This window comes from Balaenoptera physalus (assembly GCF_965194825.1).
Source record: "Balaenoptera physalus genome assembly, chromosome: 14".
Classification (NCBI taxonomy): Eukaryota; Metazoa; Chordata; class Mammalia; order Artiodactyla; family Balaenopteridae; genus Balaenoptera; species Balaenoptera physalus.
Window position 1 is genome coordinate 10,692,897 of NC_138893.1, and position 23,680 is coordinate 10,716,576.

The following is a 23,680-nucleotide window of genomic DNA, read 5'->3' on the forward strand; positions in this document are numbered from 1 at the left end:
AGAAATCTGGGTTTAAGCTCTTTTCCTGCCTCTGATTAGTTGTGACCTTAAAACCACTTAAAGTTCTGTCTCTCTTTGTAAAATAAATTACCAGTGGGCAATAATAGTACCTTTCCTATTGCCTACAGAGGTTTTGTTTTTGTTTTTTTGGATAGAAATGATTGTGCCTTGTTTTTCTCTTTCTGACTTAGGACTTCACTCTGTATGATAGTCTCTAGGTCCATCCACGTCTCTACAAATGACCCCAAACAAATATTGTATATTAATGCATATATGTGGAATCTAGAAAAATGGTACAGATGAACTGGTTTGCAAGGCAGAAATAGAGACACAGATGTAGAGAACAAACGTATGGACACCAAGGGGAGAAAGTGCCGTGTGGGGTGGTGGTGGTGGGATGAATTGGGAGATTGGGATTGACATGTATACACTAATATGTATAAAGTAGATAACTAATAAGAACCTGCTGGCTAAATAATAAATAAGTGAAATTAAATTTAAAAAAATGACTATATTACCCCAAAAAAAACCAAAACAAGAACAGCAACAAAAAAGAAATGAATGTGCCTTGAAAGATGTGGTGTCAAATGTATTATTTTGTAATAATATTAAATAATATCTAAGGTAGTAAATAATTCCATGTCTGGTTAAATCTGATTAATTTCAAAGCTTTCTTGTTCTCTCCCTTTTTCCTATTTTAATTAGGTAACCTTTATGAAAAGCCATTCTGCAGTAGAAATTCTTAGACTTTTTTGGGTCTGTTGAAAGCACAAGCTTTATTGTATTTGTACATATAATCTCTAAAAATTCTGTGTTTAATTGCCGGGTCTTCAGAGACCTACAGAAACACTTTAATGACTTCCAGGATGACTATGCCTGTATATAAAGTAGTCTTCATCCATTGTTCACAGCACCTTGGTTCACCTACTTGTGCTTCCAAAGTCTGACACACCCATGGAACTAATTTTTGTATTGACTAAATTTACAAACTGTTATCCCAAAGTCTACCAAACAGAAGGTTGCCTTTAGCTGGTTGTGTTCTCTGGAGTAATCTAGAGGAAAATATTACCTTCTATGAATTAGAGGCAGCAGTGAGGGATAAAATCAGTGCAGTGCTAAAGTAAGGTCTTGGGTTTACTAGACCATGTAAAAAACTTCGCCTGTTGAGGATATGAGTAGGTAAAGTCAAGGCTGTAAACAGTTTCATATGATGTCGCAGTGTTAAGGGCCGACCATTAGTAGGCACCACTATGCTTTACGAAGTGATTGCGTTTTTGATGATTTTAATTCCTCCAAATATGCCACTAAATTCTAGTATTTCAGTGTTTGTCTTTATTCCATACTAGATTCCCCCGTTTCCTGAATCATGGTATATATCCCTAGGCCAATATTTTACCCCAAATAGGAAAGTTTTAAAGACCATTTTGGTGCCTGAAAATTATTCCATTATTGATAATATTGATATCTAACAGGATTAGTAATACATTACTTTCTCTTCGTTTGTCTATCTCTAATATTTCTAGCATTTCTCCTTGGTCTTTTAAATGGTGTAAAGAATAGAGTTTTGTTAGATATTACCCAGCCTCCCTAGAGTTGCCGACCACTGAGTTGAATAATAACTCCTGCTCACCTGGCGGCATGCTGTGTAGAGATGCCATGGTGAGAAGTAGTATGATGGCAAGTCATCCCTTCAATCTGTAGAGTCTGTGACTTTATTTTGGGCTCACGTTTGAAACCACTTTGTTTTTTTTTCTGTTTTTATGTCTTAACATATAAACTAACAACTAGAAGTTACTCAGGGCTTTTTGTAACTTAGTTTGAACTTTGAGAGGTCATAACTGTCCTCCTTGAGGTGCTTTCCCAATATCCTTGAAGTAAATTTTGTGTTTGCCAAGGAGCCTGATTTCAGTGGTCATCCTTCATTTGTCAACAGCATGCCACTTTCCCTTAATGGACTGTCAGTGTAGATGCCCTGCCCTTCACTGGCCAAGGATTGAGCATGTAATTCAAGGTACACTTACTAGATATGTTAAAAAGAATAAGAAAATGGAAATTAAATAATATTAAAATCTTTTCTTTTATGAACGGATCAAGTAAGAATAGTATAAACGTCAGATTTGGTGGGCTTGTCAGTGTTTTTAACCCTGTTATGTGACTGTCAAAGAGCTCATGATTGAAGTAAGAGAGTGTGTCAGGAGTCCTCGAGGCCCCGCCCAGGTTTGGTAATTGGCTGAGAGAACTCACAGGACTCGGTATATAGTTGCACTTAGGCTGTGACTTATTACAACAAAAAGGATACCAAGCGTAATCAGCAAAAGGAAAAGATGCTTGGGGTGAAGTCTTGGGGAAACCAGGTGCAAGCTTCCAGAGTCTTTGCTCAGTAGTCACACAGGGCATGCTTAATTCTTCTAGAAATGAATTGTGACAACATTTCACAACTGTTGCCAACAGGAAAGCATGTTAGAGACACAGCACCCAGGGTTTTTACTGGGGGCTAGTCACATAGAAGCCCCACACCGGGCACATATCCAAATTCTCCACTCTGGGAATCAAAGCGGATGTTCAGCATAAACTGTATTATTTGTATATACAGTTTAGGCGCAGTGAGCCACTCTTATCAATTAATTGTGGGAACCCTCCCGAAATTCAAGTTCCCATAACTTCCCAGATGCCATCCAAGGGCCAATCTTGCAAGTAGGCCAAAAATAGCAGTCAGGCCTGCTGTGTTAACTCTTTTCTGTAGAGAAGTTTTAGCTTTCACTTTTCTTAGTTTTTACTTTTTGCATTGATAGTTTAATCTCAGATTCTGATTTATTTGCTAGAACCTTCTTAAGCCACTTTTCTATATTATATTATTTTTATTTATTTATTTATTTTTATTTTTAAATTTTTTGGCTGCGCCACGCGGCATATAGAATCTTAGTTCCCTGACCAGGATCAAACCCGCACCCCCTGCATTGGAAGTGTGGAGTCTTAACCTCTGGACCGCCAGGGAAGTCCCGATATTATACTATTTTAAATGAGTCTGCTTTCATTGTATTATTTCATTCTGTGTGTATGTTATCTGTTTTTTTCATAATCACCATCCTGGCATCTCTCAAGTCTTTAAATGGTAGCCATAATTCCCCAAATTGCTTTTACTTTGGCCGTTCCTACCATAACACCCCATACTATATTGGTCAGGAAACCAAGCAGAGAGTTTGTTAGTTGCTGAATATATCTATTACAAGTTCCTAGAGAAGTAACCTCTAGGTCATTGGTTTTCAAACTGTGGGGTGCATCAGAGTTCTCTGGAAGACTTGTTAAAACACAGATTGCTGATTCCCTCCCCCAGAGTGTATAATTCAGGATGCCTGGAGTGGGGCCTGAGAATTTGAATTTCTAACAAGTTCCCAGGTGACGTTGATGCCGTTGTTCCTGGGGACACACTTTAAAAACCTCTTTTCTAGTTTATAACATAATCCACAAATTCATGTAAACAAGCATAATGTAATCTGTAGAATTTACATGTGTGAGCATACCTAACACAATATGCTGAAAGTGAGTGAACAGGTGATGGCACTATTGTCAACTCCTGTGTGTTGTGCACCTGCTACTTTTCTCTCAGGACGTTCATAGGACACACAGGCTCATGTATATCAACATAAGAAATGGTATTAGAAAAGCCTACTTTATTATCTTTTTTAAAAAATTAATTAATTAAATTTGTTTTTGGCTGCGTTGGGTCTTCGTTGCTGCACGCGGGCTTTCTCTAGTTGCGGCGAGCAGGGGCTACTCTTTGTTGTGGTGCGCGGGCTTTTCATTGCGGTGGCTTCTCTTGTTGCGGAGCACGGGCTCTAGGCATGCGGGCTTCAGTAGTTGTGGCACGCAGGCTCAGTAGTTGTGGCTCGCAGGCTCCAGAGCGCAGGCTCAGTAGTTGTGGCGCACGGGCTTAGTTGCTCCATGGCATGTGGGATCTTCCCGGACCAGGGCTCGAACCCATGTCCCCTGCATTGGCAGGCGGATTCTTAACCACTGCGCCACCAGGGAAGTCCATCTTTTTAAGGGAAATAAAAGATTTCTTATGTTTTGTGTGCTCAGTGAATCTTCCCCACACCACTTGGAATTTATCATGTCACCGGGGTAATCACAGTCCAGTGGATTCTCTCTTTAATATTTTCTTGGGGAAAATGGATTAGCAAGCGAAATGCTAGAATTTAAGGTCTTTATTGGCTTTTCTTTCCAGCTGGGACTGCTTTATGGAAGGGAATGCCATTGAAATATGTTTCATGACTTCAGTGGAGTCAGAGAATCATAAGTTGGCAGAGTTTATAGCTGGTGGCAAGGTGGGCATGGTCATCATAAAAGATGGCAGGGCGGGTTTGATAATGAAATTCTGAGAATGTTCTGATCTACCTGGGATCCCTAGGTTGATAAGCAACCTAGTAACTTGCTTGGTATAGTTTTTTTTTAAAATCCAGGTTTAATAATGAAAATCTGACGTAAGCTATCCTGTTATAGTGCCCTGAGATTGAGTCTGTTGAAAGAAGGCAAGAGCCTCAGAGCCCATTGAAAAAAGGCAAGATCGAGTACCCTGGAGGGCCTGTTGTATATCCCTGTATGTAGTGTGACCCCCTCCTACCTGCCTTCACTAATGATACCTTGTGTTCATTTACTTTAAATAGCTGTGCTGTGGGGAAGGGGAAATACTCAGTTCTTAAAATGTGGGAGGAACTATTGGATATTGGCTCTAGTGGAATGATAATTTCTGGTGACCCAGAAGACTGCCAGTGTGATCTAGCAGTAAGACTAGGTGCCTGTGGAGAGTCAGGAGATAGAGTTTTGACCTAAGTATATATCTCTACACCTATTTCTCTACACCTAGAGAAAATTGTTTCTCTAGGTGCTAAGTGAATAGATATCCTCAGCAACTAACAGAATCTCCGTTTAGCGTGATAGAGTATGGCAGAAGTAGCCAACCAAGAAAAGCCATTTGATGCCGCCATTAAAAACTTGAAAGATGCTGGGATGATGATCAGGAGAAAAACCCAAAACAAAACAAAACAAATCTCTAAAATATTCACACATTAAATATAAGGTATTTAAAAAGTCTCACTTATGTTAGTATCACTGTTTATCTTGTGTTGTAGACTAATAACCTGTAATAAAAGAATTCTTTTGATGAGATGTATTGGAAAGTTCTTTCCAGTTTTAGTGATAGTTTTAATACAAATTGAGACTCCATAGGAGGCAAGGACCATATATTATTATGATTTCATTCTTTAAATAAATTTACTGTTTTCCTAGAGCAGTTTCAAGTATCTAACTTTGTATTATAATGAAATATATACACTATGGTTAACAAGAACTTAGATAAATTATTCAATAAGTATTCAGTTCAGTAAGAAAAGAATAGTTAGTAGATTAATAGACTAGGAGTTAATTTTTTCGTATTGCAATCTTTCAGAATTGTGGATCAAATTAGTTTTGTGGTTTCTGAGTTTTTTTTTTTTTTTTACCATCTTTATTGGAGTATAATTGCTTTACAATGGTGTGTTAGTTTCTGCTTTATAACAAAGTGAATCAATTATACATATACATATGTTCCCATTTCTCTTCCCTCTTGCGTCTCCCACCCTCCCACCCTCCCTATCCCACCCCTTTAGGTGGTCACAAAGCACCGAGCTGATCTCCCTGTGCTATGCGGCTGCTTCCCACTAGCTATCTATTTTACATTTGGTAGTGTATATATGTCCATGCCACTCTCTCACCCTGTCACATCTTACCCCTCCCCCTCCCCATATCCTCAAGTCCATTCTCTAGTAAGTCTGTGTCTTTATTCCTGTCTTGCCACTAGGTTCTTCAAGACTTTTTTTTTTTTCCCCTTAGATTCCATATATATGTGTTAGCATACTGTATTTGTTTTTCTCTTTCTGACTTACTTCACTCTGTATGACAGACTCTAACTCCATCCACCTCACTACAAATACCTCCATTTCGTTTCTTTTTATGGCTGAGTAATATTCTATTGTATATATGTGCCACATCTTCTTTATCCATTCATCCAATGATGGACACTTAGGTTGCTGAGATTTTAATTTTAAAGGCTTTGGCAACTCCCCAGCCCCAATCCAAATCATGCTAGCTGGAATATACAGTATTAAATGTGTCCAATTATGTGTTCTCAGTGTCACAGACCTTGAAGAATTACTTTAAAAAAAATTCTTTTTGACAGCATGGCTGAACTTGTAGGGCATTATGCTAAATCAAATAAACCAGACAAAGACAAATACTGCATATTATCACTTATAAATGGAATATAAAAAAACAAGTGAATAAATAAATAGATTAATTTGAACTTGTAGGGGGGAAATTCTTTTATCTTTAAACATTGATTTGGGTTTTTTTGCTCATTTTCTTCAACTAGATAATGACTTTTTGAAGACAGGAAAACTGTTTTGTTTTTTGTATATTCTGGAGACCTAGCCAGGAACTGCCTACTGGCAGTTCAGTTTTGATTTGGTTTGATTGATTGATTGATTCGTTCATTCATTCACTTAGTATTTTCTTGAGCAGTTATTATTCCTGCCTTTTTTTTTTTTTCTTTTGGGCTGTGCCTCCAGGCTTGCGGGAACTTAGCTCCCCAACCAGGGATAAAACCGGGGCGCCGACAGTGAAAGCACCGAGTCCTAACTGTTGGACTGCCAGGGAATTCCCTATTCCTGCTTTCTTCCTGGTTAATGCTCTGTTTTTTTCTTCTGATTTGGTAAGATACTTCTAAGTTTTGAAAAATATGTGTGGAAAAAGGAGAAAAGTCTGTTGAAAACAAACTTTTTTAAGTATAAATATATTTTTAATAAGCTGATAAGAGTGTAAGGCCAGACCTATATAGAAAAGGCTTATAAGTTGATTTTTAAAAACTGAGAACCAGAGGTTGTTTTTTTACTGCTGTCTTTTGATGCTACTAATGCTGTAATAGTGACCTGATGACCTTGAATAGCTTTTTTAAAAATCTGGTTTTTCCATGGGAAGGGTAACCAAAATGTACAGAATAATGGTTTCCTCTGTGGAGGAAGCAGGGTCAGTGGTGTTGGGAGTTTTACAGTTGGCAGTAATCTCAAGAATGCTTTATTATGATGTTTCTTTCACATCTTAAACATTCATTACAAATATTTCTGTATTAAATAATAAAGTTTGAATTGCCATAAGAAATCTCTTTTTACTTTGTAGGTCCATATTTCATTATTCCTTATTGATCTTCTAGGATTTTGTATATTGTGACAATTTAGCTTAAAATTTTAAACTGGAATTGGTTTAATATTTGTATGAATAGGATCTAAGTCCTAAATATCCCAGGACATTGTGGATGTTCAGTAAATGTTTGTAGAATTGCAATTACATTTTATGTCTTCTTAGATATGTTTCTGATGGGTTTTAATTAAGGCTCTTTTGGTTACAGGTAATAGCAACCACCTCAGATTATCGAAAGCAGAAAAGAGAATTTATTTTATGGATACTGAACACCCACAAGCAGAAAGTCCAGTCAGGTTTGAGGAGAGATTTAAGTTTTGGAAAGCTAACAGGAACTAAGGCTAGCGGTTCTCTCAGTCACTCAAAGGACACAGTCTCGCATGTGTCCCTTTTTTTCTCTGCATGTTTGTTTGTTCTTTTTATCGCTCTTCCTCTCTCTCGTTACAGACCGGTTTTCTCTCCTTCTCCCTACGCATGCCAGAAAATGGCTAACACAGGCTGTATCACCTTGCTCTACTAACAATTTGATTAGCATTTCAGCTTTGAATTTTTAGGAGAGAGAACTGCTTTGGCACAGTTTGGATCAGATAGATGGCTGGCGATCTGTATAGTCCACTTCTTGTCAGTGAAGTGTATTGCCGGAACATAGCTCTTTGTTAAGAGAAATCATCTAGTAGTGGGGGCTTGTCACAACTTATTCTTTATGAGACTATATGGACTTTTTTCACTGTAAAAATTTGGTCATCTGAGAAGTTATAAAGCGCATTTTAGATATATCAGCATATGACATTTTATGTATAACAAGGTCACAACTTTATTATATGTTTATATTATATAATTTATTTATGATATATATAAATACATATTATATGTTTATTATATTACTGTTATCAACCCCACTTTAAAAATGTGAAGCTAGGCTCAGAGAAGTTAAAGACCATGTCCCAAAGGTCACCTAGCTAGTACATCACAGATGTGGAGTTTGAACCCAGATACTCTGATTCCAGAGCTCATGCTTTTGAATTCTCAATATATAAGATGCCTCCCAATATAAGGTGTTTTTGAAATATAAATAATTTTTACCTTAAGAGAAATCTCATTTAGCAGGGCTTAACTAATGCCTGACTTTTTCAGTTCAGTAAATGATTCCTGAATTCCTCCTATATGTAGGTGCAATTCTAAGACCAGGACATCCAAAGATAAATAAGGATGCTATTTCTGCCTTAAGTTGCTCAATCCAGGAGAGACGACAGATATAAATCACTGAAATGCCGTGTGAAACTTTTACCTTTACAGAATGTTTGTATCCATTTGGGACAAGCAAAGCCAGTATATAGCATGGCAATGAGTATTGTAGCATTGGTTACTAAAGGGGTTAATACATGAGGGCTCTGAAATTAGAGTGAATTCTGTGACTTAGAATATTTATTACCTACATACTCCACAGGTCAATTTCTTTTGGTCACTAGACAAAGAATGGATAGATTTTCAAACGATTGGAGGTTACTGTTTCCTTTTGATGGCTTCTTTCAAGGTCATACTCTTTTTTTTTCTTTTTGGCGGCATGGCTTGTGAAAGCATGGAGCCCCAACCACTGGACTGCCAGGGAATTCCCAAGGTCATATTCTTGAGAATATAAAACTGAACAAAAGCTTGGTTGGTGGACCACACAGCCATCAAGTGGGAAAATAGCCATAGCTCCATTAGTGGTATAAGGGGTCCAGATCTCTGTGTGAGGCCTAGTCCTCTGGCCACAGGAGGAAATATACATAGGTGGAGTCCTGTGAGCTACAGAGTGATTGGTGGTGCAAAGCTGTGTCTTGCTCATGGGCAGCAGAGCAGGAGCAGAGTCTGAGCAGATTGTGGAACAGGACTTTTATGTTTCTTGGGTGTTGGTCTGTCGTTTCCCACCTGCTTGAAAGAAATGGAGAAAATCAGTATGAGATTGAACCGAATATAAAATTGCCAATATTTGACCTTTTTTTGATTCATGAAAAATAGCAATTTCATGTGGTTTAATCTAATGTTTGCCAAGTGTTTACTCAGGACCTGTCAGTCTCCTAAAGATTCTAAATATGCTACCTAATTTAATTTAAAACTTGCAAGCACCTTGCAAGATCATTCTACAGAGAAGAAGCCAAAAACCAAACTGGTGGGGTGACATACCCAAAGACAGATAGTTATTAAGTACATGAATTGCAGTCTCTCTGGTTCCAAGGTCTCCAAATTTGCCAGGGTCTCTGGTTCCAAATTTGCCAGGGTCTCAATCTGTACCTTGAGCAGTTCAAGTAGACAGCAACCATTCTGAAATCATGTAACAGATAGGAGATGGCTTGTATCCGGAGAGCCAGTGAACCAAGACCCAAACCGCAAGTCCACATGGCCAGATATAAATCATAACAATGCCAGTTTATGGTTTTTCTTTGTGCTTCTGATTTTTGAACTGGCTGCACCACTAATTTCCAGATTATTAAAGTTTAAATATTATAAATAAGCAAGGTAGGTTCTGAGAATGATGTTATGCTAATGCAGATTCATTTGAATAAGGTTTTTTTTTTTAAATAAATTTATTTATTTATTTAGTTTTGGCTGTGTTGGGTCTTCGTTGCTGCACGCGGGTTTTCTCTAGTTGCGGCGAGCGGGGGCTACTCTTCATTGCGGTGCTCGGGCTTCTCATTGCAGTGGCTTCTCTTGTTGCGGAGCACGGGCTCTAGGCGCGCGGGCTTCAGTAGTTATGGCGCACGGGCTTCAGTAGTTGTGGCACACAGGCTTAGTTGCTCCGTGGCATGTGGGATCTTCCCGGACCAGGGCTCAAACCCGGGTCCCCTGCATTGGCAGGCGGGTTCTTAACCACTGCGCCACCAGGGAAGTCCCTTGAATAAGGTTTTCTGATCTCACTAGCAAGATTACAAATAAGTTTAACCTCTTTTGAGGACAAAATAAATCGACTACCTTTGTGTTAAAAGTGCCTTTGCTTTTTTGGCACATAGAAAAATGTTTTAAATACAAGAGGCACTTAATAAATGTCTTTCCCAATATACTTCTCTCTTACCTCTTTGCTGATGATGAACATTCTAGTTAAAATGTCTTTTGTGAGTTATTTAAGTTTCCAGGAATATGCAGCCACTCCTCTGTTAATATCTGTGAATATGTAGGTATCTCTCTGGTTAATAGATGTGGGTCTAAAATTTACTTATAAATAATTAGTAGTTCCATCCCCCAAAGTGACTTAAATTTTAGGAAGAAAACTAAGAAATATGTGTACCATCCAGAGAAGATTTTTGTGTTTAGGGGAAAGGGTTGATTTTTTTTTTTTTTTAATATGCAAGAACTTTTATAATCCAGTTTAAAAAAAATTAGTAACTCAGACAGGTAAAGAACATAAATGAGCAATTCATAGAAAAAATATGCACATGCCTAATAAATATACACTATTTAAAAATTATTTTCATGTAATTTCAAATTTACAGTACAAAGAATTCATATAACCTATGTATGTATACAGATATATGTACCTGTTCTTATTATCTTCAGACTTTTTTAAGAGCAAGCTGAAGACATGATGTCCTGTCATCCCTAAATACTCCAGAATGTAATCCCCAACAAAAAGGACACTATTCTACCTACTCTGCATTCACCCGTCTAAATCAGGAAATCAGCATTGGTATGACACTACCATCCTATTCTCAGGCCCCTTTTAAATTTCACCAACTCTCCTAATGTCTCTTTTTCCTTTCTGACCTATGCTCAATCCAGGAATACACGTTGCATTTGATTATCACGTCTCTTCAGACTGCTTCAGTTTGAAACTCCCAGTTTTCCCTATATTTCATGTCCTTTGGAGTTTTAAGGAATACAGACCTTACATTCTGTAGATCTAATTTTTCTCATTGTCAAAGTTATTCTTGCCAGGTATACCACAAAAACGATGTGCTTTTGTCCTCAGTGCATCACATCATTCCACCACTGATAATTGAATAGTATTCCAGGAATATGCCAGTATCTTGTTCTTCATCAAACCTTCACTCATCAGTTTAGGATCTATTGAGAACTCTGTGAAATCAGTCACCTTCATGATGGCTGCCGAAAGATGATTCTCTGTTTCCATCATTCCTGCTATATTTATTAACATTTTACTGTAAGGAAGAGCTTTCTTCCTTCTGCATTTTCCTTCTTCTGCATTTATTTATTTATTCATCATTCATTCATGTGTTTGTCAATATGGACTCAGAGATGCGAGTTTTACTGAATGGGTTATAATTTATTATATAAATTATATAATTTATTATATAAATTACAGTAGAATACACACATCTTGAGTCATTCAGGTTTTTTTTTTTTAATTCATTTATTTATTTTTGGCTGTGTTGGGTCTTCGTTTCTGTGCAAGGGCTTTCTCCAGTTGCGGCGAGCGGGGGCCACTCTTAATCGCGGTGCGCGGGCCTCTCACTGTCGCGGCCTCTCCCGTTGCGGAGCACAGGCTCCAGACGCGCAGGCTCAGTAGTTGTGGCTCACGGGCCTAGTTGCTCCGCGGCATGTGGGATCTTCCCGGACTGGGGCACGAACCCGTGTCCCCTGCATTGGCAGGCGGATTCCCAACCACTGTGCCACCAGGGAAGCCCCGAGTCATTCAGTTTTGACATACACATACATCCCTAACAGGATATCAGGACAATCAATATTTTTTTTTTGATGCTCAAACTTTCCCCCCGTTTGGCCAGTAGTAGCCCTTCAAGGTGGCTCCTGTGTCCCTTTGAAATGTCTGCATTATTTTTTGAGCATTTCCTTACTTTCTGGCACAAGATATTTTACATTCTTCTTGTACTTTCCCTGCCCAACTTTGAAATTAGCCATTTCTCCAAGGATTCCTGGTTCCTTTTAATGTAGGATGGGTTTTAGGAATCAGGATATACGCCACTGATATGCTTTTTGTTTATTTTGTTTTTCAACTTCTGACATTTTCATTTAACACATTGATTCTGTTTCCATGTCAGAGGAATCAAATGCTGCCAGGGAAGTGGTAGAGTGGCTCTTGTTTCCCACTTGGGGAGCCTGAAAATCAAAGAAGTAAGAGTAGTCAGAGTTGAGCTGTCAGTTGTTCTTAGTGGAGAGAGTTAGGAAAATATATGGATGTATATATATGCACACACACAGACATACAAATATATATGCACATACACATATACATCTATAACTACGTGTTCATTTTTGTGTGTGTATATATAATACATATGTATATATATAATATCTATGTTGTATATATGTAATACAGCCATGAATTCATATTTCTGATTCCATTCCAATACCTTAGACTTCTTTTTAGCCTTGCCCCTTCCTTTTAAATTTCTTTGTCAGTGAGAAAAATGGCCCCAACTATCCTCAATATATTTACTTACTTGATCATTCAGTTTACTTACTTGGCCACTGTAACAAATCTTCCAACCCTGCTGCTCATTTCCTCCGTCCCTGCTTAACTCCCAGAATGTTCTCAGCCACAGAGCCTGCCTGTGCTTCCACGTGGCTCCCGCAGCCTCCTCCTCACCACCTTGTATACTCAGCATCTGTCCCTTAGCTCCTGTCCCCAGTACTCACCCCTCACTACCCCATGTCCTTAAAGCGACATGAAAAGGAGGAGAGGGAATGGCTCCAGAGAAAATTTTAAAGTTAGATTGCACAGTTTTCTTATTTTCCTCAATGTACTCGTTTTTTGGTATGTCCTAAAAAATTACGTGTTTTAGTTTTAAGCATAGTTTTAAAATGATGTACCCTTTGGTATATACATGCGTTTTTCGTTCATTCATCTGTTGGAATTATCTGCATGATTGTTTTAATGCCTCCTTGGGATTGTCATAAACAAAAAGATTGTTTTCATAGCTTTGTTGTCACACTGTGAGTTTAAATACATTTATTTAGTGAGGATTTTAGCATCAAATTTAATATCTTGCGTTCTGATTCTCTTGGCTGCATTGGCACTGCCTTAGTAACCAATTTGAATGCTTACTGTTTTTAAAAACCTACCTCAATAAAATGTCATCTAGCATGTTTTGCTTTTTAAAAAATAGATCTTGAATAACTGAATATTTCTTAGGCAGTGTCAACATTAGCCATTTGAAGCATTCATTCAACTGTTATCTTTCTGAAACTTGTGTATTTGGTGTACTGTAGCCCAAGGCACATTAGAGATTACTGTTGATCCATTTGGGTACTTATATATTTCCATGGCATTTTGGCTTCTTGAAGGATTATTATCCACCAATATCTAATTTAAAAATGGCTTACACTTTTAGTGTTTCCATGGAATTCAATGGTTTTTAGGTGCCAGTTAGGACATTTGGTAGATTGACTAGAAAAATAATTGTTTAAGCAATGCTGGGATAAGTATGAGGTAATTGTTGCCTTGACAACTGGAAAACTGTTATGTTTGCTAAACAAAGGGATGGTAATATAGTAGTTTAATTTCTTTTTTGGCATGGAGGTGCTATATAAAAACATTTTATTTTAGCCTCTGAGATGGTCTGTATTTTTGACCAAAATCAGAAAAGCAGAACAAAGAGAAGGGGTAAGAGTTTTGTTTTGTTTTTTTTCCCCTGGTGATATACATGTACATACACCTAACAGGGTTGGTGTTGGTCAAAGCAATCTTGGTAAACCTGCTGGCATGATTCTTTGTATATCTCTGCACTGGATCACAGTACAGTAGCCTCAGAATAGGTGTGTATAGTCTTGATTTTGTCTTTCTGCCACACTAAAAAACTGCGATAGACTTTATGGGGCATCCCCACAAACACTTGACCTCTCTTGCTACTAGAATTCAACTTGATTACTTTATTTCTGAATTGAATAGGGGGATAATATTTTAAACACCCCTCCCCCCACATACACAATTATACTGGCATCTGTTCTGTTTATGTGGGATCTCTTTGGTGTAGGACTCAAATTTTTTTTAAACTCACAATTGTACCCCAGATTATTGAGTAATAATAACAGCCTTTATTTGGTATTGTATGCTGGGGTCTGTTCTAATAAGCACTTTACATGTAGCAAGCATTTCAGTCTTCATCCCTGTGAGATAGTCACTATTTATTATATCTAGAGGCAAGGTCATCTGGCTACTAAGTGGTAGATTTGAACCTAAGCATCTAATTCAAGAGCCTGTGCTCTTAATTACTGTATTATACTGACTCTCATTAATAGAGTCATTCCAAGTGCACTGGAGAATATAGACAAGTATTAATACGAACGTTCAAAATAACCCATAATCCCATACTTTGAGTATTATAATTGAGTTGATAATTGTGGGAGTCACATTATGAGTATATAGGGGAGTTACTGTACAGTTCTGTCTTCTTTTTTATAAGTTTGAAATGTTCTTAGTATACATTTTAAAAAGCAAAGGCTACATGCCAATTGTAAAAAACAAACCTTTTTTTTTTTTAGAAAAAAAACAGGAAGACATACTTCAGATAAAATGTTTTTATATACATACCCCTCCTTTCCACTCCCTTTCTCATAGGTTAATCCCTCTTTAACAGTTGTTTTTATCTTTAATGTGTATGTTTTTTCTATATGTATAGTATAATGTATATATTTTTATTTCTGCATTTCTAGAAGTAGAAAAAGTATAATACTTTAAAGACATATACATAGTACCAATTATCCTGTATTATGTTCTCATTAGATTTAATGCTAAAAAATATTGTATTCTGAGGAGTATTGACATTAGTTGAAAAAGTGAGAAAAGTGGTTTAACTTTCTTTTTACACTGACTTATGGTGAGCAATCATTTAAAATGAGGTTTTGCCTTTCCCATTTTAAAAAGGAAAAAAGGAGGAGGTGCCAATTCTGAATTTACATTGGTTTAATGACTTATTTGCCCACACTCAGTGTTTCATAATAGTAATTGTGAATAGTTAAATACTTCTGTACTTTCTAATACTGGCCCCATTTTCCTGTTGTGGAAACTGAAGTTTAGGGAGGTTCAGTAGCCTATGAAGACTCATGTAGTTAGCATAAGTAATAGAGCTGGGATTAGGACCTTGTCTTTTGCTTTCAAAAACTGTGCTATATTAGTCTCACATTACACTAATGATAGAGTGATAATTTATGGTCTGCTAAAATTACATATACAAATATGACCATGTAGGTTGTGAGTTTCATTTGTTTTTTCTGTAGAAATTCATACTTTGGTTAGCATAGTTTCACTTCTAGACAATGACGTGTCTCAGAGTATCCTATTCTGACCATCTTTGTAATAACCTTAGTCCTTTGACATAGGCATGTTAAACAAATGTATACAGAGTTCAGATTATTTTATTCATCTAATAATGAGAAATTAGGGACAGAAAAGTAACTTACCTAAGATGATACCAAAAAAAAAAAAATACAGGCAGAAATTAAGATCAGAACATAGACCTTTGCTTTTCCTATGCTCTTTTTGAGAAATTAACCCTGCTCTAACAATGTATTTAGCAGGTTTTTGTTAGACTTTGGCTTCCCTTTGCAAGTATTTTTGTAACAGACATTTTCTTTATATACCTTGCTGATTCCTTTTCATGTGTTCTAGCTTGAAGGAAGGAAAATATTACCCTTCAAAAATAATAATTTGCCCTCATGATATTTGAGCTAATTATTACTCTTTTCTGTCAACATGGATTTTCATGTTAGTAAGGATGTAGGATGGGGCTTAGTTTTGGGGGAAAAGTTCCCTTTCTCAAATTCAAGATGAATAAGTCTGTTTGTTAAGCATGTTTATAGTTTGCTAGGGTTGGAATGTTGCCAGTGTTTGATATTGAATATTAATGAAAAGAAAACATAAATGGGTTTCTGTATACTAGTAGTCTAAATATATTACTATCCTATTCCCCCCGCCCCTTTTTGGTTCAAAATTCTCTATAATAAAAGTACCTAAAAAGCTTATCACTTCTTAAATATTTATTTGTTCTTGAGTAGGCACAAACATGCACTTTTAGATGATCTCTTTTTCTCTTCTACATTTCAGAATTTCTGGTTCTACATTTCAGAATTTTACTGGCTAATAAGGCAGGAAGTGTTAATGGGAGAGGTTGCAAGTTGTGGAGGGTAATGAACCTTATGGTCATGAAGAGTGCCCCGCCATTTGGGCTTGTCTAGCAGTAACACACAATACCAATTGAACCACAAAGCGGATTGGTATCTTTTGGAAATTTTCCTAAAATTTCTGGGTGAAGTGCTGTGAGTCCCTTTCATATTCTTGCTAAAATAAAGCCACTAGCTTGTCTGGAATTTATTCAAAATTTTGACCTGGGAAGATGATATTTTAAGAGGGCTAATCTGTAAAGTAGAAATGCATTTATTAACTTTAGGTGCAAGAGCAGTACAAAGTTATCAAATCGTAGTTAATTAATGATATCAACAGATTTTAAAAGTAATAATGCAGAAATGATTACCTTTCTATGAGGGTACACTTCTGTTATGGCATAAATAAATTGAAATATAGGCATTTTCCTAAGTAGATTTAAGATATCATATACTTGATATGTTTTGAGGGTTTTTTTTTTTAAAAATACTGTTCATGAAATACATAGAATGTGAGGCAAATGGCCATTAAGGAGGGTGACCTGATACTTCTAGTTGTTGCACCCTTGTTTTGGTTTGTGATACCTCCCCACCTTTCAAAAAGTTATTAAAATTGTTTTGATATATTTATGGTCACTTCTGTTATATCATTAGAATTCTTTTTTTGAGATAAATCTCTTCTAGGTGTATTAACCACAACTATTAGGGATGAATTTATTTTAAGATCCAAATGAAATTGATATATTCATTATTTATTGCTGTATAACAGCATTTTCCACCTTACGGTCTGTGGAATTTCTGCAGGATGTTAATAGATGTTAATTTAAGAAAGGTTCTTTGGGGGCTTCCTTGGTGGCGCAGGGGTTAGGAGTCTGCCTGCTGATGCAGGGGACATGGGTTTGATTCCTGATCCAGGAGGATTCCACATGCCACGGAGCAACTAAGCCTGTGCACCACAACTACTGAGCCTGTGCTCTAGAGCCTGCGAGCCACAACTGCTGAAGCCCACATGCCACAACTACTGAAGCCCGTGCACCTAGAGCCGTGCTCCGCAACAGGAGAAGCCATCACAATGAGAGGCCCGCGCACCACAGCGAAGAGTAGCCCCCGCTAGCTGCAACTAGAGAAAGCCTGCATGCAGCAACGAAGACCCAATGCAGCCATAAATAAATAAATAAATAAATAAATAAAATCTATTAAAAAATTTTTAAAAATTAAAACGGTTTTTTGGACAAATAGATTGGGAAATGATGAGGCAGAGTAGGAATTCATTCAATGAACTGATTTTCCCAAACTCCCAACTCTGTTTCTTTCTGGTGGAGCATCTTGGAATATTAGTATTTCTTGTAAAACACTTTGGGAAAAGTTACTTACATAATCTTTCTTTGGCTATAGAATTTATTAATATAAGTAGAACTCTTTAGAAATAGATCCTGTGCAGAAAAGTACCTGATTATAAAAAGAGCAGCTAGATTAGGACTATTAAAAATTAAATCACAAGTGAGGAAACTTAAAATAATATTTATTGTAGACAGGAAGTGAACAGTGAACTCATGCCAAAGCAGTTGAGACATTTTGGCTGATTTTTTACTTCAGGTTTTTCAGACTGGATTTCTTCATGTCGTTTTCATCAGTAGTTTGAATGCATATGGGTTTCCCCCACCCCTTTTATGCTGTTCTACCTTAGCATTGTCTAGATAGGGATATAACAAAGCTATTCTGAATTTGGGTGGCTGCCAAGATATAGCCTAAATATTAAAAGAAATTTTCTTAGACTGTGTTTTAAGGATCTGCCTTTTCTTTCAGTGGTCATTTAATAAAAAGTTTTGAATGAATGGGGGGTTGGAGGGGTGGATGGAATGATATACTTGGACCATATGTATTTTATATAGAGAAAAAAGATGGCTTTATCTTTTATAGATGTACGTTTTAGTACATTTAAATAGGCTTTATGATATGTATTTTACTTTTTTTTTTTTAAAGGAACCATTTTGAGATATGTCAGAGCACACGGTTCTTTTTTTTTTTTTAATTTTATTTATTTATGGCTGTGTTGGGTCTTCATTTCTGTTCGAGGGCTTTCTCTAGTTGTGGCAAACAGGGGCCACTCTTCATTGCAGTGCACGGGCCTCTCACTATCGCGGCCTCTCTTGTTGCGGAGCACAGGCTCCAGACACGCAGGCTCAGTAATTGTGGCTCATGGGCCCAGTTGCTCCGTGGCATGTGGGATCTTCCTGGACCAGGGCTCGAACCCGTGTCCCCTGCATTGGCAGGCAGATTCTCAACCACTGCGCCACCAGGGAAGCCCTTACTTATTTTTAAGTTAGAGTATTTTATAGATTGTTTTTGTTAACAATACGTTCATCTATTACAACTTTTATAGCTGGAACAGGATTAGATCTGCCATTCTGAGGTCTGATTTTGGGAAAGAACTAGGAAGTTTAAATCTAATTATATTTGTTTGCATTTTTAGGCCCTTGATGAACCTCCCTACTTGACAGTGGGCACTGATGTGAGTGCTAAATACAGAGGAGCCTTTTGTGAAGCCAAGATCAAGACAGCAAAAAGACTTGTCAAAGTCAAGGTACAGTATATGTAGATTTTCTAAATTATATGTTTAGTATTTGATGCTTAAACTTTTACTGGTAAGTATATTTAAGAATTTTTTTTTTCTGCAAGATGAGTTTTTAGTTTCTAGGAGTAATGATTGTAAAAATACCTGAAAACAAAGCATTACTTGTGATTTTATTCCAATTGGAATGAAGTTAGATGATCACAGTTGGTATTTTGAACGCCATTTCGCTACAGACTTGGTATTGTTTGTATTGTTAGCCTTTCAGAACTGGAAAGGACCTTAGAAGTCATGTAGTTTAATTCCTTAATTTTATTGTAAGAAAAATGAGGCTCAGTAAAGGGTTAGTGATTTCTCCAAGGCCATTATGGCAAATTAGTGGCAGAATGGGAATTACCATAGTACATCAGTTTTAAGACTCGCTCCCTATTTTAACCATGAAATTGAGATGTGATTTATAATTGATGATGGTAGATCTAGTTGTTGGTTCCTTATCCTCTACTTTTCTTGAAAAATCTTCCTAATAATTGTTAATTATTTATTGAGTGGCAAACTGCAGGAGGGAAGGAGGATGGGGATATGAGAATAACCCGATCTCTATTTTCAAGGGGTTTATAATCCACATTAGCAGATACCCCATAAAATACTGGTTTGAACATCACTGGTTAAACCGGCCGTAGAGATTTTGTACCTCAGGGGAGCGTGTCAGAGTCTCTTCGGGATCTTCTTCCACGCTTGTATGCTTAGGTTCCTTCCTTATGCATGGACATGTTGAAAAAAGCTTCCTGGGTGATTCTAATTTACACTGCCAGTTAAGAACCATTGTGATAAGGCCTTTAAATTAACCATAAGCCTGTAGGATGCTATTCGTAGCCCCCCCCCCTGTCTTTAGTTTTCGCATGCTTGGTGCGCATGAGCTCTTACAGTGGCCTTTCCTGTTCCCGACTTCGTATAGTGGTGTTCCCTGAGCACTCATTTTTTGCCATTACTATCTTAGAGATGAAGAGAAAGCTTTTTATCAGTTTTCTCACTCTTTCAGACAGAGCTACTGCTAGCACATGTAACACCTTAACATGAATTAGACAAAAATCTCTCCCTGCTGGTAGAGACCCTCCTTAGCAGAGCTTGGCCTACAGATAACACTTTTGTGCTGGTTAGAAATGGCGTTCCTTTGGGCAGGAGCAGTCTTACTCCAGGACCCATGCTTCACTGGATTTTAGCTGCGATTTATAATCTCAGCTGGGTGTCTCTGTAATGAATGAACCAGCAAAATGACACATAGCAGTCCTGCCATTTCTTGCTGTCATTGAAAGGAAGAAAACAGTCTATACTGCTTCTGCTGATCGCACAGAGTGCCAGCCAGTACCTTGTGCCTTGTGTCTTGTAAGTAGTGGCTATGTAAAATTTGTTGTTAGTTTTTTGGGCTGCTCTAAAAATCTGTTTATAATTCAAAGCTAATGATTTTCTCAACAGATAAGGTAGTGTATTTCTATATCAGTTTAATTAGTTTATGATTCAGAGTTAATACATTTTTCTGGGGAAGAAGAACAACACTTCTTCCCCATCAGTTTTCATTTATTGAGCATTTACTACATGCCAAGCACTATATCAGGTATTGAAACGCTAATATTAAGACTTGGTCTCCATTCTTAAGTGGCTTACAGCCTAGTGAATGACGCAGATATCGAAACACATAATTTAAATAAAGTGTAGTAGTGTGTTGTGTGAGACAGAAATACCTGGGATGCTGTGAGTACAGGACATCTCCTTTCATAGCTGGTTTGTGACCCTGTTACCTAAATTGATCACCACACATATCAGATAAGACCACATTAATGGTTCAATCCCTGTAAGAACTCTTGCTTTGTATAAGGAAAACAACCTTTTCTATACAGAGTACTGGAAGCTATTTTGTTTTTTACCAACTAATTAAATATTTAAACTTGATCCCTTTATTTTAACTTACCTCACATCTGGTTTCCCATTCTCTGATTTCTGTGCTGATACAGAGGGAGAGTACAGTAAAGTTCTGGATCTAGTTGGCCTGAGTTTGCATCTCAGCTCCACCATGGTACTAGTTCTGTGATCTTGGACCAGTTACTTACACTTTCTGTTCCTCAGTTTTCTTATCAACAAAATGGGAATAATCATACCTACCTAATATGGTTGTTGTGAAGATTATATGTTTGATGCTTGAGCCTGATACTTGGCTGTCAGTAAGTGTTTTTTGCTACTGCTTATTATTAAGCAAGGCCTTCACAAAATGGTAGAGTACCTAATAGTCTAAGATCGCCACCTCTTTTTTCCTTATTTTTAGGAAAAGAAATTATACAATTAAACTCACAACTAATAGTATTGAATAAAATATGATATGTAAATCGTCAAGTAAATTAGTCTGGGAAGTTTCTGTTAAATAATAAATTTTTCAGTTAATCTATGTAGGGACTGAAATATTGTATAAACTAGGCAGCCGTTTGTTTAGATTAGTCATAATAAAAATGAATTCATGCATTAACAAGCTTGTGTTGCTTTTTTTTCTTTTTTGGTGGCTAATTAAATTTATAATCTTTAGGTAACATTTAGACATGATTCTTCAACAGTGGAAGTTCAGGATGACCACATAAAGGGCCCACTAAAGGTAATTCATTTATTCATTATTATTTCTAATGCTTCAGTGGGAAACAGTAATTATCTCAGTCTTTTAAAAAATTCATTGGTTACTCTGTTACTGGGTTGATAAATATGTAATTCTCTCTGAATAGACTAATAGAAAAAAAGTAGACTTAGTGTTCAATAAAACCTATATGACAGTAAAACCTGTGTTCAGAAGTGAAATGAACATCAAGGAAAAACTGATTGCTTTTTATTTACTCATCTGTTTTGATGTCACCATGTTTCATTTATTAAAAGGGTACAATTTCCAGAAGTAATAGGTGGTGAACTAGGGATCAAGTGATGTAAGTTCCATGATGATGTGAAAATTGAGAAAACAAAACAAATCCTCAGAGCTTTTAATTCTTTGAAGCAACTACTGGCATATGACATTGTTAAAGGGTCATCAGGCAGTTATAAGTGATAAATATGTTCATATATACAGATAGTTTCATTTCTTTGCATTAGTTTTTCTTCATTGGCCAGTGAAATTAGTGCTGCTTTACTTTCCACTAGTGAGCAAGCTAAAGGGAATGTGCGGGTAGCCACTGTGTGCTGTTTGGTCCTATAGAATGTCTGAAATGGACATTGGCCTAGCTGGGTGAATTCTAAGAAATGCTAACAGAATTGAAGAGACATTTGTAGATGCAAGAAAAATCCTTTCCTAATGAAGCTGTACTTTTCAGAGAACTAGATAGATGTGTGTATCCGCCAGTTTTTGCTGGTGGTTGATTTAAAAACTTTTAATTGGATCCCCAGGGCATTAGTACCTTGCATATATAGTAGGCACTATGGAGGACTAAAACTTGTAATTTTTTTTGATCTTGCCTTGTGAAAATTATTTTCCACCCTTTCTGTTTTATAGGTGCCATTTTTTTCAAATTTATTTATTTTATTTTCGGTTGCGTTGGGTCCTCGTTGCTGCGTGCAGGCTTTCTCTAATTGCGGCGAGTGGGGGCTACTCCTCATTGCAGTGTGCGGGCTTCTCTTTGCGGTGGCTTCTTTTGTTGCGGAGCACGGGCTCTAGGCATGCGGGCTTCAGTAGTTGTGGCTTATGAGCTCTAGAGTGCGGGCTCAGTAGTTGTGGCACCCGGGCTTAGTTGCTCCGCGGCATGTGGAATTTTCCCGGACCAGGGCTCGAACCTGTGTCCCCTGCATTGGCAGGCAGATTCTTGACCACTGCGCCACCAGGGAAGTCCCTATAGGTGCCCCATCTTTAATTTTACGTGCACGTGTATATCACTTGTAGGAACAAAAGGACAAAAACATGCCCATGTATAATTTGATGTTAACCGCCATTTATTTAGCACTTATTAGTACGTGCTAGTACTGTGCCAGGTCCTCTGCACATATTATCTTATGTAATCTTCATAATAACTCTTTACAGAAGAGGAAACTGTGAAGGGAGGTGGGAGGTAAAGTACTCTGGCCAAAGTCTTACAGCCAGTACTGACAGCCCAAGTTCTGATGGCCTCACAGCCTGTCACTGAAGCGTTGTGCCCCCTGGATGATCAGAACACACACATCTCCATGCCTTATTTGTGTTTTGCCTCATAAGCATACCAGCGTAGCTCTTCGCTGCCTGACTACCCGGTTCACCTGGCACAGGCTAGCTGGTACCAACTACAAAAAATGTTCAGTGTTGCAAGGGATAGGAGAGACAATTACTTTGTATCCTTAAGCCATCTTTCTCTCTTATTGCTCCAGCCTCTCTGATTGTGGCATAGTTGGTTTATTTTGCTTGTTTGGTTTTTCTTATTTATTAAAATTTTCTTTGTTTTTGATTAGGGCTTAGGACCATTTTGATTTTGATGTATGTAAGTGTATTAAATTTCGGTCTCAAAATTGTTAAAATATTTCTCTTGCCTATGGAGTTTTTTTTTGTATATAGATTTTGAATTGTTCCCTAATGTACTTTGTGGCTTTCCATCAGCTGATAGAAAGTATTAGCATTTATGGAGTTTTTTTTTGTATATAGATTTTGAATTGTTCCCTAATGTACTTTGTGGCTTTCCATCAGCTGATAGAAAGTATTAGCATTTATGTTTCTCCTAGAGGAAATAAACTTCCCATAGTGATGGTCATTTGATCTCAATATATCTTCAGTGAGTTCACATGAAAATAATACTAGACCACTTGAGTATTAAATTTAAAAAAATGTACTATGTATTT

At 37.2% G+C, this 23,680-nt stretch overlaps 1 protein-coding gene across 6 annotated transcripts in view; it reads left to right on the forward strand.

Annotated features, from left to right (window-relative positions):
• The window catches only part of ARID4B (AT-rich interaction domain 4B), a 128,826-nt gene that overhangs the window by 31,881 nt on the left and 73,265 nt on the right, over window positions 1-23,680 (forward strand). For all 6 annotated transcript variants that reach the window (XM_082423118.1, XM_082423119.1, XM_082423116.1 and 3 more), the window contains exons 3-4: window positions 18,758-18,868; window positions 21,429-21,494. In XM_082423118.1, the coding sequence (XP_082279244.1) occupies window positions 18,758-18,868; window positions 21,429-21,494 (177 nt within the window). The remainder of the gene's footprint in view (window positions 1-18,757; window positions 18,869-21,428; window positions 21,495-23,680) is intronic.